Below are 23,767 nucleotides of genomic sequence, written 5' to 3'. Positions count from 1 at the left end.
GACTTTCTTTCATAATTCATTAGTCTCCTGTTTTTATGTCAAAAAGCTTCAGGAGGTTTTAGTGAGGCAGATGCCATCTCTGCAGTTTCTGGGTGTCAAATTTCGTATGGTTTTCTCTTCATTCCAAATTAATGACTTCCTTTTGTGATTTGGGGTTCATTCTCTCCGTGTGAGACAGGACTGCACAGAGAGCAAGGCCTCAGAGAGGTTGGCAGACCCATCAGAGCTGCGGTTCTTCCCTCTGGTGGCTCAGGAGAATTGCCTCAGGACTTTGTTTTAAAAAGTAGCAAAGCCTGGGCTAGAGATTCTGATCTAAGAAGACTGTGAGTGATATCTCATATTTCTAACTTGGGCAATTTGCAACTTTGCAGACTGTGATCGCAACAGGTGTATCCTATGGCTTTGACTTCGAAAACAGGTTTAAGGTGGCTGTGGTTGGGGAGATGAACAGAGGGTAAGTGTGTCTTTTATGCTGGCCTCTCCACGCACTGACTAGAGAGGGAGCAGTGACTGCAAGCAGTCATCCAGCGCAGAACCCTCCCTCCCTCATGGGAGGATGAGGAAAGCGCGCTACTCTCCTTCTAGGAAGGAGCCACAAAGACTCTGCAGTTCTTAATTATCAGAAAGTCTGTCCTCGTGGAAGAACTCACAAACCAGATGAGCAGGGATTCACACGCAGGGAAAAGTGAAGCAGTCAAAGTAAAAAAAAAAAGGCAAATCAAACCTGCTTCTCCTCATAAAAAGGAACCAAATGAAACCAGATTTCCTTGTTCAGAAATTACTATAAACAAAATGCAGTGTTTTGTTGGAGGTGACTAGAGCCAGGTTCTGACAGTTCAAAAGAGACCCAGAAGGAATACCTGAGCCCACTGCTTGAGCAATCCAGATAGGCACACTCTGTCCTTTCTCGTGATCAAATTCAAAACAAGGCCAGAACAACACTGAACGCTGCGGAAGGTTGGGCGGTCCAGTTCATACAAGGACTTGGAAAATGCACTGATTGCATTGCCTTTATTGGATTGAGAAGAGAGATCCAGTTTTGTGCTTTCTTCTCTCTGCCTTCTGACCAGAGCATCAACTTCCTCCAATTTGCTTACCAAGGACAGGTTGTGTTCCTGTTTAAAACAAACAAACAAACAAAAGACCTCCCTCCCTCCCCATGCTTAAGAGATATTTGAGAATTCCAGGAATCAGCATTTATATGCATTGTTGACTTTAAAATAACCAAATTTTTGAAAAAGCAAATACATGCAAAAATATTTTTATCACCAGATATTCATTTGTTACACTTAATGAATCTCAAGCACCATTTTTCATTTAAAAGATCTTTAAGTAGGAATTAGTCTGAAACTGAAAGGCTATTTCTGGGATTTCTCTCCACCCTGCAGCTTGCAAGTGATTACACTTTATTGAAAAGTCTTGGGAGACATAAACTACCTAGTGAAACATAAACTTGAGATCACTGAGTTACAATCTTCGAGATTTTCTTTTTTTTTTTTAATTTTTTTTTTAAGATTTTATTTATTTGCAAGAGAGAGAATGAGAGACAGAGAGCATGAGAGGGAGGAGGGTCAGAGGGACAAGCACACTCCCTGCTGAGCAGGGAACCTGATGTGGGACTCGATCCCGGGACTCCAGGATCATGACCTGAGCCAAAGGCAGTTGCTTAACCAACTGAGTCACCCAGGCGCCCCTTTTTGAGACTTTTCTTAGTAAAGAAATCTTGAATGTCAACGGATCTCTCTCCACAGTGTCTGCAGGGCGGGGGAAGGAGTAACTCACATTTATTAATCATTACACTCCACAGAGAGGCAGTGTAGCCTGGTAGACAAGCTCGCCTGTTCTAGAGGCAGAGTGCCTAGGATTTACTTCTGAGTTACTTCCTGATTTGGGGCAAATAACTAAACTCCATGCCTCTGTGTCCTTGGCTCTAAAAATGGGGCTGAAAAAAGTAGCTATCACATTGGATTCTTGTAAGGATTAAGCGTGTCCATATGTGTGACATGCATGCTTAAGTGCCTGTCCTACAATGAGTGTTCCCACTGCTTTATTACTAATTTAGCACCTAAATTAGGTACTAGGCTCTTTACATGCTTTTTCCACTCCATTTTTTTCTGGGTGATGATTGAGTGGGCATTTTATTTTTTTTTAAGACTTTATTTATTTATTTGAGAGACACAGCGTGCACTCGCATGCAAGAGAGCATGAGCAGGGGAGAAGGGTAGAGGGAGAGGGAGAAGCAGGCTTCCCGCTGAGCAAGAAGCACGATATGGGGCTCGATCCCAGGACCCTGGGATCATGACCTGAGCCGAAGGCAGACGCTTAACCGACTGAGCTACCCAGGCACCCTCAGTGGGTATTTTAAATTTCTGATGATCACCAATAGAATATAACAGGAAAATAATGATTATTAATTATCATCAATCTGCTGTGAAGAAGTATGACACCTTGGAAGTGATTTTAAGAAGTCACACACACGGGCTGAAGGAAAGTGCTCATTGAAACAGTCAAGGAGACATGGAGGAAATATTCAGATTCCAGAGGGATCGTATGATAATACTTAATAGGCACTTCATACTTTACAGTGTGTAAATAGTATTCATGTTCATTATTTTATGTGACACTCCCCCCTCACAAAAATTATGAAGAAAAAAAAACATGTGTGATTATTCTCCCTTTACAAAGGAGGAAACTGGCTCGGGGCAGGGAAGCAGAGCCAGGAAATGAATCCGTTTTCAGACTGTAAATCTCCATCACACCACTCTGTCTCTGGTATTTAGAGGCTAGGACAAAAGAATACTAGCAGACTTCTGGTTACTGTGGTATAAAAAGCAAATTTCAATTGTATAGTCAATTTGGGATTTATTTTTGGAAAAACAACATTCCAGGCTAACATTCTGATTCATGGTAGCTGCAGAATACCTCGTATACCTCACAGTACTTCTTCAAAACTAAGGCTGTAAATGTATGAACACAGATATTCATCAAACATGAACAGCAATTAAGAAAGAGTTGAATGAATCCAATAAACTCACTTCCAATAAGATTTAGGTCAGAAACACATGTTGGCAGGAAGGAAGTGAGCCTTTCAGTCAGTGGATGTGGACTCGGAGATACTTGGACCTTTTATAACACAGTTAGCAAATACCATTTGACTGTTCTGAAGTCGTGAGGTACAAACACTGAAGGGTCTTCTCTGAGTTGAATATTTCCCTGACACCGCGTGACTATGAATGCCCTTCCCCGTCAGGGCCACGCTTGTCTCCAGTGTGGAACCCAGGGCAGAGTCCAAGGCCCATCTGTTTGCTAAGGGTTTTTCATGGAAGGTATTGTTATCGATGGAGGGAAGACTTTCTCGCTTCTCTTGTCTTTAATTGTGTTTGCTTAAAGACCTTCATCCATGGTAACTATTGGAGGGATTGTGGGTGATGCTTTTCAATCCAGTGTAACAATACAGGTGGGATCTAAGACATTTTGCAGGAAGCTTACAGGGACAGAAGTGTATGTTATAATGTGCTATACTATCAAAATATCAGATGTGCCACTATCATGGGACTGGATTTACATTCTGGTATCAAATTCAGGCAACATTGCTTTTCAACAATAAGATAACAGATTCCAAAGTTTGCAGCGGTGCTAAATTCTTGCTGGTCACACTTCAAAGTGAGACCAAACTCAGCCTAGATTGCATTCACTCGTTGGATTTGCCCAACAATTATTGACCACCTGATGTTCACCATGAAGAATGCTCGGTCTTGGTCATAGAACAATGAAGTAGTCACAGTCCCTGCTCTGTGCCTGGGGAGAGAGTTGGGGGGAGGGGGCGGGAGGGGTAAGGAAGGGAGGCATCCAGGGCTGGAGAAGCTCAGAGAATCTCACCTAACCCTGACCTTGGTGGTGAGAGAAGACTTTCTGGAAGGAGGGATGGGGATGAGGGGAATAGTTCAGGCAGAAGGAACAGCAAATTAGAAGCTTCCAAGGTGAAAGTACAGATGATGCCTTTGAGAAACAAACAAACAAAAGCTTGGTATGGCTGGAGCATAAATTCTGGGAAATGATAGTGATTGAGCAGGAGTGGGGGTGGGGAAGGGCCTTGCCAGGGAATGTGGCTTTTCCTGAGGGCAAGTGAATGCCATTGAAGGTTTATTAGCAGGTTGGTGACATTCAAACTCGCTCCATTTCCTTTTCAGATTTCAGCCCCCCATCGCACCCGACATGCAGATTTTCCAAGAGACCCTCGGGGATAGCTTCGGCATTGCGATCGTTGGCTTTATGGTGGCCTTCTCCGTGGCCAGCGTCTATTCCCTCAAATATGATTATCCGATCGATGGCAATCAGGTAAGTTTACGACCTGTGTTGGGTCTCTTTAGGCAACTTTAAGTAATATTGTGTGGACATCGTACGACCAGTGCCATTTCTGAAAAGGATTCCTCTTTGTTCTCCTGCCAGGAGTTAATAGCCTTGGGATTGAGTAACATATTCACTGGATCATTCAAAGGCTTTGCTGCGAGTACCGCCCTCTCCAGATCCGGGGTTCAGGAGAGCACTGGGGGCAAGACACAGGTAGTTGGGGGTCTTTACTGTGAGGGCCATCCTGGCGTTGGGGCCAGCGACTCCGAGCTGGGGGGGGGGGCGGGTGTGTCGATTTTGCGATGAGTATCTTTTGGTCTTTACAGATCGCTGGGATTCTCTCTGCTATCATCGTGCTGATTGTCATTTTAGCCCTTGGATTTCTTCTGGAGCCACTACAAAAGGTATCGTTAGTCTCTCTTTGGGTTCTCTCTCTCTCTCTCTCTGCTTTGGGCGATGATGAATCAACGACCCTGGTTCTTCCACTCTGGAAGTGCAAACTAGACAGGAAAATGAGGGAACTGAAAATTCTCGAGTACCCTTCCTAGCCCATAGTCTGGGGCCAAAAATCTGTATTTTTCCCCCCGGCAGCATTTTATGAATGCTAGGAATGCAAATGCCCCAACTCCCTTATCTGCTCCACTCTCCACATGCTTGTGAGCCCCCAAAATAATTAATGTTTAGACGGAACGATGCCCAGGCGCTTCAGCCTTGACGTAGCTTGACAGAAGTGAAGATTTCCTTAAGGGTTGAGGTCATCAGGGCCTCTATCAAGTTCAGAGAGTGGTGCTACCGTTCTTACAGATCCACCCTGCAGCTCCCAGGGTTTGGGCCGACTCCAAGACCAACACTATCAGATTGCAGCCACACACAGACCTCACCCTGTCACCGTCTTGCTCCTTGGTCCATCTCTCCTGAACTGTGATTTTTGAGGGTTTGGGTTCATGCTTTGTTAAACGGCTGCAGCCCCCAGATTAAAGAAATAACAGCAGACCCTGGAAAAGCAAGGATCTCTAGGAAACCAGACAATGGTAAATACCTTGTTCTTTGTGGAGGTGATGTAATTTTGAGATACCCCACGGAGCACCGGCTCTCAAGTTCTGGAGACCTACTTCTAATCCGGGCTCTGCCTCTTTTTCTCTGTGTGCTTTTAAGCAAATTACTTAACCTCTCTGAAACTTACATTTTCCATTTGTAAAAATAGGGAGGGAAACAGTACCCGCCTCACAGAGTCGTTGCGAAAACTAAATGAAATATTGCACATTAAGGACTTAGCCCAGGGCCCGGCATGGAACAAGCACTAAATATATGTAGCCATTAATATTAAGATTATTATTGTATTGTTATTATTCTACGAACATGATACTACACTTCTCATTACAAAGGACATAGAGATAGGACACAAGCCCACAGTATTTTTTAGTTGATATCTAGGCCTTTTTCCTTGTTGGTTGGTAGCTGGAAAGTGAATCTGGTCCCAGGTTTCTAGACTAACAGTGTGGTCATCCCAAAGAGCCTCACTGACCAAATCTGTCATCAAGCAATGCAGAGTACTCTCTGCCAAGAATATGCATTCTCCATAAGCTAACCTACTGATTTCCAAAGGAATGGCATCGAAGGAATCATGAAGTCACCACCAAAGAAATAGAAGAACGTCTATCTCAATAAAAATAAGTGCACATGCAACCCCCCTATTAGAGAATTCTGCCCTATCGTTCCTCTTCCCAAGGGTACACTTGGGCTCTACATCGCCCATGCTGAGTTGGAGAGCCTTGGGAAGTAATTGCCAGTTAAATCCTATCTCTCTCACGAATAAAGCACACCCGGGGACATTGTCTGTGATCTGAGTCAAAGCCCCTTCGACAAAGGATCCATGTGATGAGTTCTGCTTAGACCATTGTATCTGCAATATCTGTTTGACCGGGATAGCTGGTTTGTTTCTTTTTATCATGTGAACTATGCAAAATAACCCACAATAATAGCTAATGATAAATGTCTCCTGGGTGCTGATTAAGCATTAGCAGTTCTCAGCATTTTTTAAAAGATTTTATTTATTTGAGAAAGAGAGAGAGCAAGAGTGGGAGGCACAGAGGGAGAGGGAGAGAGAGAATCTCAAGCCACTCCCTGTTGAGCATGGAGTCCGACGCCTGGCTTGATCCGAGGACCCTGAGATCGTGCCCTGAGCTGAAACCAAGAGTCGGACGCTTAACCCTACTGCGCCACCCAGGTGCCCCAGTTCTTAGCATTTTATATTTATTTAATCCTTTACATCAACTGCAGTATGGAGATCTGGTTCCTGATAAAATTATCCCCCTTTTCCTTTCTATGGCTTCTCAGTGCTCTGTAATCTTTACTTTTTAAAGGGCTGTCTTGTGTCTATACTGCAATGAAAAATTTTAAAAAATTGTTGCTCCGTGGAATACTGACCAGGTGAGAAAACAATGCCTAATGAAAAGAGAAGGGGTTTGCCTCTTCTGCAAGCAGCACCTGACCTGCTTTACACTCAGGTCCCCCAACAGAGGAGGCGCCGTGTGCAGTCCTGTGCACGCCTCACCCAGCCACCACGGCGGGGACATCTTACGTTAGCTATAGTATGTGATCAAAACCAGGATAGGGACACTGGAACCGTACTGTCAACTAGATTACAGACTCTACTCAGTTTTCAGCATTTTGTAACTGATGTTCATTTGTGAACCATTGTTTAACCAGCTAACCATTGCTGAATTGGCAATTTCCTTTTCAATGTCACACTCAGCCTGGAGTCTGCTTGAGATTCTCTCCCTCTGCCCCACCCCCACTCACGTGCATGCACTCTCTCTCAAATAAATAAATAAAACCTTTTTAAAAAAATGGTTGAATGCTGATCATCCTCAAAGGTTTGAATTACGCTTCTGGGAACCCCAAGTTCCCCAAGATTTTTTTTTTTTTTAACAAAGAGCAACCCCTTCTCCGCAGCTCCAATAAATAAACACACATTAGACTGTCTCTGATTGGGAAAAATTTATTTCAGGCATCAGTCTTAAGATCTGCCTGTCTCTGTCCCAAGGTACAGGCCAGTAAGTGCTTTCCTCTACCCATAGCCTGGCACTGTCACTGCGGTGGGGAAAAAGTCATGCCTGGGAACAGGTCAGAGTCCCAGGTCTGGTGTGTCTTGCACAGCACTATACACTGGGAAAAGGTGTGTTCTGGGCTAGGCTTTGAGGCCCTTTAAAGGACACATTTATCTACAACCTTCACCTTTGATTCTGTGTGACTTATTTGATTATCTTTAAGTACATCTGCTGTTTATCTTTTTTGCAGTCTGTCCTGGCGGCTTTAGCACTTGGGAACTTGAAGGGAATGCTGATGCAGTTCACAGAGATACGAAGACTCTGGCGAAAGGATAAGTATGATTGTGTGAGTAGAGGGAGCGATATTTGAGAGACAGAGAAATCAGGACAACATGCTAATGCTGATGTGAAATGCACATTCATATTATAAACCAAGTGAAATTTGGTTTCTATATTATCTATTCAAATAATCTGAGTTTATTTCATTTGCTATTTTTTTAAAAGATTTATTTATTTGTTTGAGAGAGAGCGCATGTGCTCATGTGCACGTCGGGGGAGGGGCAAAGGGAGAGGGAGAGAATCTCGGTGGACTCGCGCTGAGCGGGGATCCCGACTGGGGGCACCATCTCATGACCATGATGTCCCGTTTGGAGTGGGGACCAAGAGTCTGAGGCTTAACCAATGGTGCTACCCAGGTGCCCCTTTATTTGCTATTTTTAAACTGCATACTCTAATGATCCTGCTCTGGGATTTGAATTTAAAAAAAGGAGCCACTTGCAAGTAGGCGATGCTCCATGAAACACTAGTAGGATATGGTTGCTTCTGTTCTTCATTACATCAGATGTTTGTTTCCAGAGGATCTGTGAAGAGTTTAAATTCTGAACATTCCTTTTGGAAATAGTCTATAAAGGAGCCCCTTGCTCTTGACATGCCCTGCTTGAGACGCAGAGTCCATAATTTTACCAGGATCAAAGTCTGGGGCATAAAAACATTGTTAACATATCCTATGGTACTTAACAAGCATAAAGCAATCAGCTATACTTGGTTTACTTTTGTTCCTGGTAGATAATTGTTGGGGATTTTAACACCCTTTTGACATGCTAAAATTCTTGTACAGATAGTAGCCATTTATTAAATCAGCAGACCACCAGAAAACAAAAATCAGTAGAAGCCCTGCTGATTAATTTGCTGATTTTAACCAACAACTGCTGGCTCTGCGGTTTTAACTGTGCCAGATAGACTCAATTATTTCCTTAACTGGGTCAGGGATGGGATTAGAAATGAACACACTCTCGGGGAGCCTGGGTGGCTCAGTTGGTTAAGCATCTGCCTTCGTCTCGGGTCATGATCCCAGGGTCCTAGGAGCCAGCCCTGCGTCGGACTCTGCTCAGTGGGGAGTCTGCTTCTCCCTCTGCCTGCCGTTCCCTGCTTGTTCTCACTCTCTCTCTCAAATAAATAAATAAAAATCTTTAATTAAAAAAAAAAAAGAAATGACCTCTCGAGGCAGGTCCCTTGTCCTGTACACTTCCAACCTCTGCTTTGGCTCTAGAAGTTCATGCTTTCTCAAAGCTCTGGACCTAAGACACTGCAGTTGAGTCAGAGTAAATTGTTGTGCATGTGTCACCCTCTTTTTACAGCTAATTTGGATCATGACCTTCATCTTTGCCATTGTCCTGGGACTCGGTTTAGGCCTTGCTGCTAGCGTGGCGTTTCAGCTCCTGACCATTGTATTCAGGACCCAGTTGTGAGTGTGCATCATGCTCTGCATCCTTGCAGACTTGGACATGCCTGTGGGAGGGCGTAAAACTTGTCACTGATTAAGGGGAAAGTAGTTTAGTTGACAGGCATGCATATCTATCGAGACTGGCTGGTCTGTTCTTCTCACGTTGCTCCCCTCAAGGCCTGAAGGGCCATAGACATGCCCTGACCTCAGAGCATCCCCAGCCCAGGTCTCACCAGCTACTGGTCTGTTCCCTGCTTTGCCACCAATTCAGAGAAATCATATAAACTGCAGAGTCTGTTTGCCCAGCCGGAAACTGGGAGCATTAGCCTCTGAGCAGGTGTCATGTCTTTGCCATAGACTTGCCAGACACGGAAATGGGTTCCAAAGAAGATTGTGGGATTCTCCACGTCTAGTGGAGGGCTGTTCCTTTTCACGGGTTGCTAGATTGTACTCCCATCTAAAAACAGGGGGCTGGACTAGAGAACTTCTCAAAGGGCCCTGTTATCTGAAAAGTCCACAAAAACTAGTTAGCATTCCTGATTCTTAACATCCAGTCCAAATATCTTCCTGATTCTTAAATCTCTGCCATATAATGTCACCACCATGTGGTCACTCAGCCTATGTTGGATGACATGGTGTGATGGAGAAATAGGCTTCTTGGTTGCTCAGGAGTTCTAGAACAGAAGGTGGGGTGGTTAAAGTTAATCCCTGGCTGATGGAATACATTTATGTTGAAATGTTCCTGCCCTCTCTGATTCCGTTAAGTTTTCATTCACTTATCAGGGACCCATCAATCATAGAGACAGACTGAGTGGTTGTAGGCAACACATTGTGCTTCTCCATGCCCTCATCTGTACAACTGGGTAACTGGATCGATTTCATTGAATAACTGTGATATTTGGAACCCAAACAGCAAAAGCATATGGGAGCACTTTGTAAGATGGAAGGTGGTAAATGGGAGGCGCTGTTCTAGGCTGTTCTAGGAGGGGTGGAAGTATAGGTAAAACGAGGTGTTTGCCCTCCAGGGTGTCTAATGGCATGATGATTCCCCAGCCCTTTATATTTTGAAAGTGAGCCTGCTCATAGTCCTGATATGCTAGGGGAAATCAGCGTTAGCCTTAAGGACCTAACAAACACGCACGAGTGATTCACTTGGTGTCGATTTTTCCCTACAGTCCAAAATGCAGCACTCTGGCTAACGTCGGAAGGAGCAACATCTACAAGAATAAGAAAGATTACTCGGACGTAAGGAAGATCCGTTTTTTTACTTTGACTTGCTGAAAGATATTAATATGAGTCCAGTGGGCTCGTCTCATACTACTTCTCTGCCCTACAGATGCACGAGCCAGAAGGGGTGAAGATCTTCAGGTGTCCAGCCCCCATCTACTTTGCAAACATTCAGTTCTTTAAACAGAAACTTATCGATGCTGTAAGGTTTGAAGTTGTTATTTTTTGGGGGGGGGGTAATTCCACTGAATATCTAGGAATGAAATGTTTGCTCTGTAACCAGAGGGTGATTGATTTCACATATGTTGAAGCTGGATTGTGTTCGTGTTTTTCTGTCCCGTGTTCTAGAGCAGGCGAAACTACCTGGTAAGGGGTCTATTAATATGTTGGGAAATAAGGCCCTTTGGATGAGGTTCAATACAGACTAATTTTTTTTTAAAGATTTTATTTATTTATTTGACGGAGAGAGCGAGAGATCACAAGCAGGGGGAGCAGCAGAGGGAGAGGGAGGAGCAGACTCTCCGCTGAACAGGGAGCCTGGTGTGGGGCTCGATCCTAGGACCCTGGGATCATGACCTGAGCCAAAGGCAGACGCTTAACCAACTGAGTCACCCAGGAGCCCCCAGAGTCACCTTTTATCAAATTCTGCTGTGGAGTGAAAGGACTTACCACAAGATTTGGGGCTGCTGGGTTTTTAGCAGAGGGTATCCTACAGATTTGCTTTGGGCGTCAACTTCAGAAACAACAAGAGAGTACTTACTATTTGACTCTCATTGAATATATTCAGGATAGCAAGTGAATATTTGGAATATGACTGACAATGAATAAATATAACATTAATGAATATTTAACACCAAATGACAGCTGAGTGTCCCTGATGGACTGAAGAGAAGATGACGAAGAAGCAGTTTTAAGGTCAAGAAAACAAAAGCTCAGCACTTATTCTCGAATTTGCCTTTTGGTCTGCCCTGTCCTTTGCATACAGATCCTGCCTTCAACCCTATTATTCTTAGTTTGGCATGCATCAGATATTTTTCTACCCAGCTATTTTTTTTCAAAAATGGTATTATATTGCTTATATGGCTTTACATACTGTGCTTTTCACTTAATCTAGTATTTTCCATCTAACTACATTTTTTTTTGTCAAGGATTTTTTTTCATTATTACATAATGTGATTCTCCTTACTTATGACTCTGGAACAAAATATTTTGCCACAGCAAGACCACATTTGTTTTGAAAAGGAGAAAATGAAGGTTGCCATCTGATCTAATACTAAAGTTATAAACCAAAATCATGCAATAATAGATACTATAAAATACAATCATATAAAGTTTAGTAGAATGAAAATGATATAGAAGCAGAGTACTAATTAAATGGCACCATATCCAACAAGTAGAAAGTAAATAAAGTCCCCTCAGAGTTGCACAGGCCAAAAACACACACTGATTTAAGGAGAGTTTAGGCCCATTGATGGGTAATTTACAGACGAACCCTGGGTGGCACAGAGGTTTTTGGATGTTGATAAGGGCACACAGGCTGAGCAGACCAAAGCTGTTGACACAAAGCCATCGCTGTCGTTGTTTGAACCACTTCTACATTTTATTACACATACCTTTATCATGTGCCCCGAGCCCGGCCCATCCCACTTAAAGTTATTAGAATTCTGCTGTAGAATATTCAGCAGCATCATATTCCGCACTCTTGTAAGATAGCAATGGATTTTTCAGGTTGGCTTCAATCCACTACAAATTCTACACAAGCGCAACAGAGCTTTGAAAAAAATCCGGAAGCTGCAGAAGAAAGGCCTTTTGCAAGTGACACCTGTAAGTTCCTTTCTTTCTTTCTTTTTTTAATGGGAAAAATTATGTTTTTATTTTTAACCACAAGTGAGTTATTTCAATATGCACTAATTCCTGGAACCAACAAAACCTTTTTTTTTTTTAAGATTTATTTATTTATTTATTTGAGAGAGCGAGAATGAGAGAGAGAGAGAGTACATGAGAGGGGGGAGGGTCAGAGGGAGAAGCAGGCTCCCCGCTGAGCAGGGAGCCCGATGCGGGACTCGATCCCGGGACTCCAGGATTATGACCTGAGCTGAAGGCAGTCGCTTAACCGACTGAGCCACCCAGGTGCCCCTGGAACCAACAAAACCTTAGCCCGGCGTGGACTGTGTATACGTCTGACAATTTGTATGACCAAATTATAGCATTTTTGGCAAAAACCTCTAGGCCTCCTTAGTTTTTCCTAAGGGCCTCTTTAGTCCTGTGAGACTGATTATTTCCTGGGCATGAAACCAGTAAATTTCTTGACCACATTTCTGGGTATTATAGCTAAAAGCATATAAAATGTAGTTCCAGGTGTTGGTTCCATTCTTTTAAGTGAAATGCCAGATAAACAAGGTACGTCATATGTCAGTTAATGTTGTTTTTTTAAATGGCATCTTTAAAATTTTTGTTTTCCTGGGAAAATGTGATTCTCCAAAGAAAAGGCCTTGACCTAACTTTGAATCTGTGCTTCAGACACTCACTGGTTATTTTTGACATATGCAGTATTTCTCTTGGTCAGAGTTATCATGCATATTTATTGTCTTCTCTTGCAGAAAGGATTTATATATACCAGTGATGGCTTTAAAGATTCCAACGACGAGATGGACAACAACGAGATAGAAGAACTGGATCAGCCGATCAACACCACCGACCTGCCCTTCCAGATAGACTGGAACACCGATTTTCCTCTCAACATTAGTGTCCCCAAAATCAGCCTGCATAGCCTTATTCTTGACTTTTCAGCAGTGTCGTTTCTTGACATTTCTTCAATGAGGGGGCTCAAAACAGTAATTACTTTCTTTCTTAATGAACACAACCAATCAGTGGCCAAAGGAAAAAAGTTACATTTGTGGAAAGATGCTCCTTTAGATCATACACACTTAAGTAGAAGTAAATCGTAATTTTAGGATATTCCATGCAGAGAGTGGGAATGGGGGGGATGTGTTCAGTGAGCTCTTTAAAAGAGCATTTCCCAGGAGGCTGGCTTCTAATTTTGAAGACAACCACACCCATATTTCTAATGTATGCTGAACTTGCCACTACACAACTATGCCCACACTCCTACCAAATTCCAGTCCTGCAGGACCTTCAGATCCTTGTGCACTGTATCTAAATTGTCCTGGAAATACTGAATATTTGGGAAGGTCTTGGACAAAAGTGGAATAGTGGATCCTTTTGTTTTGTCTTTATCTATTATAAGCTGATGAAATTTCAGTTGGCTGTATAAAATCTGTTCTCCAGCACCCATCACCGCCCCCTGCCAAAAAAGTAGCTATGTGAAAGAATCAATATCACGTGTGATTTAAAAATAGGACTAAAACCTTCAGGTTGTACTCTCTTTTCTTTCCATGGTTCTGTCAGCATTTCTAAAATAAATTGGTTTCCAACAGAGATGCAGAAAGAGACATAAAGAAAATTTAAGAAATTCCACATTTACCCCTCTTTTTCTTGGGTTTTCACAGGTATCTTCCTACATAAGAACTGAGCTAAGATAAGATCTATTAAATATGGGTGAACTGGATACAAAATTAGAAAATTGAATCAATTTCATTTCCTTCAGACTTTTTAAAAAATCTTAACATCACAGAACTCTCAAAACTGCTTGCTTTTTCTTTTCTTTCTCTGTTTTTGCATTTGTTTTAGCTTTGGAGAAAAAGCTACACACACACACACACACACACAATTTGGTTTTGGTCCCAGCAGTATAGCACAAAGGACAGGGACTCTACCTTATGTTTCTTTAAAGCCCTTATTCTTAGTTCAGTGCCTATTAGAGGTTCGGTGTTTATTGAAGATAACAATGGTTTTAATGATCATCTAAAATAATCCATAGTATAAGCTGCTCTTCTTACCTTATATGACCTCACTCACATCACTACTGGTATTTATTCTTAGCCTAGGACCTGGAAAACAAATCAAGATTCAGTAGTGTTAATACATCCAGTCACTGTGGACAGGAATAATGAACAAATTTACAAGCCACAGGGTTTTGGTTTTTTCTACTTCTATGTGGCTAGAAAGCTCAGGTCAAGGTCATCCCATGAAGGAAATGGTTTTCAAATTAAATCAGAACCCATCTTGTGAGTGGAAACAGATTTCCCATCATACTTCCCACAAGAATGATCATTTTTAACTTTTCTCTGAAGAGGAGCATTCTTTCCTTTGGATTTATTTCCTATTGTCACAGAGCCTCTTGTTAGCTTTCGTGTCTCTTTACACTGTTATCTCTTTTCAAAATGTAAAAGGTTCTCTAAGCAACACAACACCCATAAGGCATAATTATGATCATTTTCTTTATGTTTCTGACAAGTAAAACTGTTCCCTAAGGAAGATCTACTTTCTTTTTAACAGATTCTGCAAGAATTTATCAGGATCAACATAGATGTGTATATTGTTGGAAGTGATGGTAAGTTGTTTTTATGTTCTGACAATCACTTCAGACTCACGGCCAACTCTCAATATAGATGGCCTCTCCAAAGTCTAGGTCTTGTTTATGATCACCAAGAAGGTGCCAAACCAATAGTAATCCCTAAGGAAATAGCATCTTTATGTTTTAGTTGTATTGATGTGTAATTAAATTAACTTTACAATTTGAAACCTAATTTTCATAAGCAGCAAAAGAGTGAATATGCAACCATTTTTACCTCTGATCTTCTTGAAAAGGTTTTCTCTCTTCCTCACCTCCCTAGATTCCTCAGCCCATAATACAGTATCTTAGGGGAAAGCATTTTAGGGAGAGGGGACAGGCGCACATTTCCTGAGGGAGGCATGAAATTGGCATCTTTGGTTTTTCCTCTCCACTGGCTCCTCCCCGTAAAATCTACAGACATATTCTAGTTTGGAGGCTTCCTTATCATTAAAACTATTCTGTTGATCTCAGTAACCCTTTAATCTGCTAAACAATTGTAATCCTTCCCCATCATCTCAGATCTTTTTGAAAGTGTCCCATCCTGCTGCCTCTGCTGCCCGGCATCCCTCTCTTAGTCTTTAAGATCATCACCTTCCTTCCCATCGCGCGCCACCCACCTCCATCCTGGGTTCTGGTGACCACCGGGCGCTCCTCTCTCCTCCTCCATCCCTCACGACTAAGTCTGGCCAGTATTGAAAGCTTGCCTGTGACCAGGGGGTGTGTCTCCATATCCATGTTTTTGTACCTTCTCTTCTTCCATCTTTCTCCAAACCCTCCTCAGGAGGTTTTCCCAGACACCCATCAAGAGGAAGCCATCTTTCCTTTCTCTGAATTTCCATAGCACATGGTCTGTATCTCTCTTACTCATTCAGCAAAAACGAGGACCTACTATGTGCTGGCCATTATTTTAAGAGCTAAGAAAACATTAAAGAAAAAAAAATTGGATTGCTTCTTGCCTTTATTCTTCTACGGCACTTTTCCTTTCATCACTGTAGGTATATAGACATGTTCTATTTTCCTTGAGGGTGAGTTTCATACGCCTAATTTATCTCTTGATCCTTCATATTACTCAGCCAGGCTCTGCACACGGTACCCATGAGATCTGTACAAGCAAGTGTGGTTAGTGCCTACAAGAAGGGGGTCCGCAAAGATAACTGGCGGGGTCATGTGGGGTGCCGAGGAAGGTGTTTTCTGAAAGCACATGGCAGCTTTAGGAAAATGTACTACAGTAAATAACTGGTAAATAATAGGTCCAGCAATCCAGAACCAGAGCATATCACTGGTCTATGAGCATATGTCCTATTTTGGCAGAATCCCAATTTTGTATAAGCCACATTTGCTGCTCTAATCATTAGCCAGGGAGATTAACTCACTAGGCTCTTGCCTAAAGGAAAATGGATCGGTTTTCTTCTGAGAAGTACTAAAAGTTCTCCTCATCTGAATCTTTTCCTTCTTTCTTTTTCCATTAGGGCAGGAAATGTGTTCTTTTATTAGAAAGATATCCTTTCGTTCCAGAAAACACCAAACTAACGGTACACTGGTATCGTACCATTGCGAGCCCCGAATACCGGACCAAACGTCAGTGAACTGCACGTTTGCAAATGGAAACGCAGATCTCCAGTCTCCAGAAGAAACCTTCAGCGAAACAATTAATTCTTCCTGTTATCCTTTCTTTGCCTCTCTTCAGATGATTTCATTGAGAAGCTTGCACAGTGTGAATTTTTTGATGATGAAGTCAAGGACTCAATCTTTTTCTTAACAATCCACGATGCTGTCTTGCACATTTGGATGAAGAAGGACTACAATGCTTCAAAGTTTACTCCTAGTCAGGTACCAGCTCTTTAGTGACTTTCACATTTATATAAAAACCATCTGTGCTTAAATTCTCCTTTCTTTTTCAACATTTAAAAAAAATATATTCCTAATCCATGGTTCCATTCTGGTTTTCTCAGGAAAAAGAAAGGAAATTTGATTTTACCATAAATACAAACGGAGGATTACGTAATCGGGAATGTCAGGTAAGATTCTTCAACAAGTTTAGGTTTATCTAGACATCACAACAAAAAACTGAAAAGCAGCGAGGCCTCTTCCAGCATGCTGCAGAAAGTCCAGCCCTTGTTTGAGCCTCTGGGCCTCTTCCCTAGAAAATGAAAGCAATGCCAGTTTTCATAGGGACTTTGAGGGAAAATAAACTCAGACCAGTACAAAAAAAGGATAGAAAATAGTGGTACTAGGTCTCTATTAATGCAATATTGAGCATATATGTAGAGAGATCTCTTTATGTTTTCAAAGTACTTACAACCAACATCTTATTCTACTCTTTTAGTAATCCATGAGGTGGAGAAGGTATGGCTATTTCCACTTACAGATGAATTAGTGATGGCAGTGAGAAGTTAATACACACTTCCTGCTTCCCAGGAGCCTGGGAAAGTCCCCAGCACAGAGCCTAGCCCAGCAATGAAAGTGAAGTTCCTCCCCTTCCTTACCAGAAAGATTTGCCAAGTTCATTTAACTGGATAGTTCTATTTCATTTTAGAACATTCATTTCTAGAATATTCAGTCCTTTAAGGGAATGCCTCCAGTTTGGGAAAAGCAGAATCACAAATCAAATTGGGTATCTGCTATAGGTCAGGTACATGGTAGGTGCATTACATTCATTATCTCATCCTTACAACAATATGCAAAGAAGATATCTTCTTTTCATAAATGAGGAAATTAGAAAGGGCTCAGAGAGCTTAACTAATTTACTTAAGGTCACACACCAAAGTGACAGCAACAGGATTTGAAGCAAGATCTGTCTGATGCCAAGCCCTGGGCTCTATCACTATGCTACAGTGGCTCTATCCTTTGGTGAAAGACTAATGGAATTAGGGATCCTGAGAAAGAATCTAATGATTGCCTTTAAGTATGGGAGGTGGCTAATGGTATTTCTCTTATTTGAAGAAAGGTTTAAGAAGACAAGAAAAAAGGGATTTAGATTAGAAATGAAGAAGTATATAGCATAAGATAACCCTAAACCCTTATTAAAAGTTATGCCAAATAGGAAAAGTTCAATGAAAAAGCCATTCCAGAAGTTAGCTAGGCCTGAGTGGGCACACATTCTCAAAAAACACCAGTCATGTTTCCAACCAGACATGTTTCCCACGGCTGGATTCTAGAGAAACCCACAGGGGGCACCTTGCCTGAGGCCCTATAAGGACAGCATTACTAGAAATCCTCTCCCCAGCCGTTGGTTTCAGAACTGTCACCAAGTTGGAAAGGATAAAGTGTAGAAACCGAACTTATACCTAATGTGTCAAATCAAAGCTTCAGAACCAACCATCTAACAGAATGTAGTCAGGACCATCCTGTACCTGTTTCCCCATATTAAGACAAAAAAAATGAACAACAACAAAAATGTGACGCCAACTCCTCACTACATTACTTAGAGGAAGATATATCAGGCCACCAGGGGTGATTCACATAAAGGCTGAAGGTGCCTGGCCAGCACACAGAGCCGCTTGGAGCTTGCGTGGCCTCTGACACAGTTGTGAAGGGGTGTATTGCTCCAACCACTGTAGTATCATTTTGATTAAGTTAAATTAGGCCTTTGAAAGATACACTTACATCACAACATGGTATCACATGGGCCTATGTTAACCAAGTAGCAATGGAAGGTATGTGATCATTAAAATTCAAGACGAAAAATTTGTGGATGACTCTGGTAAATTCTAGGTATAATTTTAACAAGATGGACCACATTTGCTCTTTTTAAGTACAAGATAGGATTATTGAAAGGGACAGTACTTAAGAAATCTTTTAAGACAAGAACTTTCTATCTTCTTCCAGGTACCAGTTGAAACAAAATTCTAATCAAAATATAATTCAGACGGATCCTCACCTGTCATATAAAGAACAACTTTATACCCAGGAAGTTATTGATAAGTTCATACATTGTATGAAGAATACTTTTACTTGACAGAATTACGTTTCAAATTTTGGAACAAGATTGTTCTAGCATGGTATATTTTTCACATGTCTAGTATAAAATTGTGTAAATACTCTTAATTTAATATCCTGTAGGTTTATCAGAGGAAGAAAATGTTTTGTTTATACGTGTTTTTATAGCACTGACAGATTCCCATCCAAGTCATGACCTTCATGCATAGGTTTTGTAGTGTATTTACACCACTGCTTTGAATCTTGTAATTTATACAGTTCATATGGATATATTTCCATTTTAAAAAATCCCATTGTACAGTGGACATGTCTTGTTGTGTTAAATTTGTTAGCTTTCTGAAATACGCCCGCTGTGGGTTCCCTCTGTAATGGTCTGGCTGGAAACCTGACACATGAGAATCATCTGAAAACCCTGCAATGACACTTAACTTTGCCCAGTTAAGTTGATGACTTATCACTACAGCTTTTTAACGCACCCAACGACCTCCTACCCAGATCTAGACACAATCCTTCCAATGCCGTATCTGTAACTATAGTTAGCTTTTGAGACAAGTCCTTTCCTTCCACCTCTTAGTATGGGAATTATATAAGCTAATGAAGATATAAAATGAAAAAGCAAGAAGGTGAAAAGCAAAGAGAAAACATGATGGGTAACCAGCTCTTCCTGGTCTTAGAGGAAAGAAAAGAAAGTCTGACTCTTTCTTCACTGCTGGTGATTATTTGCAACCCACAGGGCAGAACAACAACTCTAGCGCTCAGTTTAGCTGGAGAATGAGATTCAGCACACATGCTTCTCTTTTTTGCTGGCATTGTTCTTGGTGCAAAGTTGTATTTATTTTATGTAATAGATAATTTTGTAACTTTATCAAAAATAACTTCATCACTGGGAAAAGTCCCAGTTGTTTTAGATCTCACCTCTAAAAGTTTACTGTCAAAGTACCCTTCTATCCTTTATTAGTGTCTTTACTGAGTCTATTAGACTTAAAATCAATGACAGTAAGGTAAAACAAAGGTTTATTTACATAGCTGCTCTTAAAAACTAGAAAATAAGCACTCTTTGAAGCAACAGCTCTTAAATTTTTGAGTTATGGATCTCTTACAGAGCTTCATCCACCGTACAGACTTTAGGGAAAACACACACACACACACACACACTTTATATAGGATTTATACACCATGCATTTATGTAAGGCTACTCCATGAATGTCAGGTTAAGAGCTCTTTCTCTGTAGAGGTCAGGGAGTGGACATTGAAAACATAAGCTGGACATTGATAACATTTGGCTTGGGAGTGGAGCAAAAGCCTGATGTAGGATTATGGCTGATGTCTGCATCTTCCCAAATAAAGGTGCTCTTTACACCCTTCTTGCTAATCAAAGTAACATGGAACACTCCAAGCATTGTGCCATTTCAATCTAGTCAACCTTAACATCTTAGAGGTTCACTTATCCTCACCCTTAAACATTTTTTCTCCTAGGCCTCTAAGGTGGATATGCTTTGGGTAATGGGAACACATGGGGTTGGGCCTCTCCTTGCCTGACTCAGAGCAAATATTGGAAACTGGTACAAAAATCTGATCCCTGATTTAGGAAAAGGCCAAGAGATCATGTTGGAAGACAAAAAGAAAACTTACATAAGTCAGAGCAAGCACTGAAGGGGAGAGGATATCCAGTGATGCAACTGGAAGACAGAGTAACATGTGAAGAGACAGATACGTTACTGAAATTAAGAAAGGCTGAAGCTAATACATGCTGAGCAGTTTATCCTTAAATTTTTTCTAATGATTATTTAAGTATTTGATACACATTCTTGTCTAAACGCGGGAGCTTACCACTTGGAAATGTAAATGCAATGTTCTAAATGCAAGCTTGACCATACACTGCATAAACAAGAACAGACCATAGGAATCTTTAATTCATTTTTCTGCATTCTTCATCTGTACATCGATCCACTACCTTCTCCCCCAAGTCTGCTCTACCAGCATCTTCTACCACCCCAGCTAATGCCAACTCCATCCTTCCAGCGGCTCCGGTTGAAAAATCTGTCGGGAAATTCTATGGACTCTACCTTTAAGATATATCTAGAATCAATTCATTTAATTCTCAAAATAGAACCCATAAGGTAGGTACTACATTTGTCCCCATTTTTTAGAAAAGCAAAATAAAGCAAGGCTCCAGGAAGGTAAGTAATTAGTCTGTTATATAGTTGCAGGTAGTAGAGTCAGAATTCAGCCTAGACAGTCCAACTCCAGAGCCAGGCTCTTAATCATTAGGAAATATTACCTCACAAAAGAAATTAACACCTGTCTAAAAACTGATCTAGCACAAGACAGACTAAATTCAGGAACAATATAGGTGCATTCTACAGATTTGTTCCAAAGTTGCTAATTTAGCATTGTACAATGAAAATGTACCCAGAAAAGCTATTAGGAAACATAAATGCCCAGAATCTAATAAACTTAATACTTCTTTCTCATTATGGCTGTATTTGTATGTGTATTTTCGTGATATATTTTTTTAAGATAATTTTTTTTTTTGGCTATATCCTTTGAAAAAGAATATAAGAAATTTTTTGAGGAAAATTTAGGAACGACTACCAAGAAAAATTTCTAGGTAAGTTAGAATGTAAGCTCCTAAAGGGCAGTGACCATATCTACTTCGTTCACCATTATATACACATATCTCATATATAGTGCTTAATTTATGCACATAAATTTACATTTTTATACATCATGTGTATTTATTATAGTCATCCACAAGTACCACCATCATCTCTTCTGTAAATTATTAAAACCTTCTGACTAGTTTCTCTTTACCTTCCTCATCTTTTCCAAACACACAGCCAGAATAATGCTTCCAGAAAGAGCCAGATCATTCCATTCCTCAGAACCCCACGAAGGCTTCCCAGGTCAGAGAGAGGTCAAAGTGTATGATGGCCCAGAAAGCCTGTGATTTCCCCGTTCCCTCTGTTATTACCTCTCTGACCTCCTCTTCCTGCTCATCTCACTCATTTCAATCCAATCTCCTTGCTGCTCCCCAAATATGCCAGGTGCAGCGCCCACTTTGACCTTTACCGACTCTGCCTGCTTAGAAAGTTCTGCCCCATGGTATCTACATGACTCTCACCTACTTCAAAGATTTTTTTTTATTTTTTTAAGTAATCTCTACACCCATTGTGGGGCTCGAACTTACAACTCCAAGATCAAGAGTCGCATGCTCTACCGACTGAGGCAGCCAGACACCCCATTTTAAAGAATTTTTAAAAATTTTTAAGTAATCTCATCTACTTCAAATCGTTGCTCAAATGTCTTCTCTTCAGTGAATTCTACCCAGACCACACTCCTTAAAATTACAAACCTCCCACCGCCTGATTATCCTTCCTTTTCCTTTATCCCATAGAATTTTATCACAGTTCTAACATGTTTAATGAAATTTGTCGATCATCTATCTCTAAAGACTTGTGCACCCCAAGTGCTTAGAATACTGTCAAGCACATACCTGAATGAATGAATGAGTGGATGAATGGTTTAGATTCCACATGGTAGGAGCTCAGTCTAGGTTTATTATCGGTCATGAAATACTACATTTACCATGGATTAAGATGCTAAACCAGAGCATGGAGCCTATTTATAGTTGTCGGCTTTGCAACTATGATGATTATAGATAATATACACCAAGATTATAACAGTACTTATCTCTGGAAGGGCAATGTTCATTGCAAGGGCATCTATACCTTTATTTGTAGCATTAATGTGTTATATTTTTCCCAAAAGATTACTTATGTAATTGAAATACCAATTTTAAAACAAAAAATTAAAGGTTTGAAAGTAATACTTAGGAAGAAAAGTAAAAGGGAGCAGAATTTTTCAATCTGAAGGCAGGCAAAAGGAGAGCAATTTTAAAGGCAGATTAATAGAAAATGGGCTTAATGCAATATGAAAATTGGTGCCTACAACTACTCATAATAGAAATGGGATATTCTGAGTTATAGAATAACATTTCAAAATATTAGATTTTTAACAAGACATGGTCCTGCCCACATGTGAGAGCTAAACCCATGACCTATTCATATTCACTTCAATTCTGGGATACCGTAATGCCTAAAAATTCATAATTCTTAAAGATAGGGAGATGGAAAAATTAAACTTTAACACTAAGATATTGCTTTAAGAATTGTCTTTAAAAAAAAAAAAAGAATTGTCTTAACACTTTCCCCTCAACAACAGAATACTGAAGGGGCATGAATCAAAACGAAAACTGTTTGAAAATCCAAATGTTTTTATTAATATCAAGTATTTTCACTGGCTTACCTCTCTCTCCCCTTTAAGCGAAGTATATCCAATATTGCTTTATTAGATTGTACATATATCGTAATAAGTAAATTCTACTTAGTTTCTAGGCCAAAATTTAACAGATTACAGTTACAAACCAGTGAAGAAAAATAAATCCACTTTGGCCAAAATATAGTATGTTTGAGTATGATTACGTCAAACTTCCTCAATTAACATTAATATTTGATGGCTAATCTAATAATTAGAAAAGTGTATTTTTCTTCTAGGTACTTGTTATTTTTTTCATGTACAGCTGACCCTTCAACAACAGGGGTCTGAATTGCGCAAGTCCACTTACTTATACACAGATTTTTTTTCTATGCAGTACAGTACTGAATTCTCGTTTTGTTTTTTTTTTTTTAAAGATTTTATTTATTTATTTGAGACAGAGAGAATGAGAGAGACAGAGAGCACATGAGAGGGGGGAGGGTCAGAGGGAGAAGCAGGCTCCCCGCCGAGCAGGGAGCCCGATGCGGGACTTGATCCAGGGACTCCAGGATCATGACCTGAGCCGAAGGCAGTCACTTAACCAACTGAGCCACCCAGGCGCCCTGAATTTTCTCTTCTTTGTAACTTTCTTAGAGACATTTTTTTCCTAGCTACATTGTAAGAATACAGCATATAATACATATAATATGCTAAATATGTATTAATCAACTGTGTATATAATCAGGCTATTATTAAAATTTGGGG

General features: G+C 40.8%; 1 protein-coding gene across 1 annotated transcript in view; it reads left to right on the top strand.

Moving 5' to 3' along the window:
• The window catches only part of SLC26A3 (solute carrier family 26 member 3), a 36,183-nt gene extending 16,074 nt beyond the window's left edge, over positions 1-20,109 (top strand). The window contains exons 8-21 of the mRNA XM_081800696.1: positions 372-454; positions 4,191-4,338; positions 4,450-4,563; positions 4,677-4,754; positions 7,651-7,746; positions 9,038-9,144; positions 10,299-10,368; positions 10,460-10,552; positions 12,079-12,174; positions 12,951-13,184; positions 14,749-14,803; positions 16,494-16,636; positions 16,759-16,824; positions 18,635-20,109. Coding sequence (XP_081656822.1) covers positions 372-454; positions 4,191-4,338; positions 4,450-4,563; positions 4,677-4,754; positions 7,651-7,746; positions 9,038-9,144; positions 10,299-10,368; positions 10,460-10,552; positions 12,079-12,174; positions 12,951-13,184; positions 14,749-14,803; positions 16,494-16,636; positions 16,759-16,824; positions 18,635-18,658 — 1,407 coding nt within the window. The 3' untranslated portion in view covers positions 18,659-20,109. The remainder of the gene's footprint in view (positions 1-371; positions 455-4,190; positions 4,339-4,449; positions 4,564-4,676; positions 4,755-7,650; positions 7,747-9,037; positions 9,145-10,298; positions 10,369-10,459; positions 10,553-12,078; positions 12,175-12,950; positions 13,185-14,748; positions 14,804-16,493; positions 16,637-16,758; positions 16,825-18,634) is intronic.
• The last annotated feature ends 3,658 nt before the right edge of the window (positions 20,110-23,767 follow it).

Source organism: Leptonychotes weddellii, chromosome 12, assembly GCF_054177405.1.
Source record: "Leptonychotes weddellii isolate Sample4059 chromosome 12, ASM5417740v2, whole genome shotgun sequence".
Classification (NCBI taxonomy): domain Eukaryota; kingdom Metazoa; phylum Chordata; class Mammalia; order Carnivora; family Phocidae; genus Leptonychotes; species Leptonychotes weddellii.
This window is presented reverse-complemented; position numbering and strand designations above follow the sequence as displayed.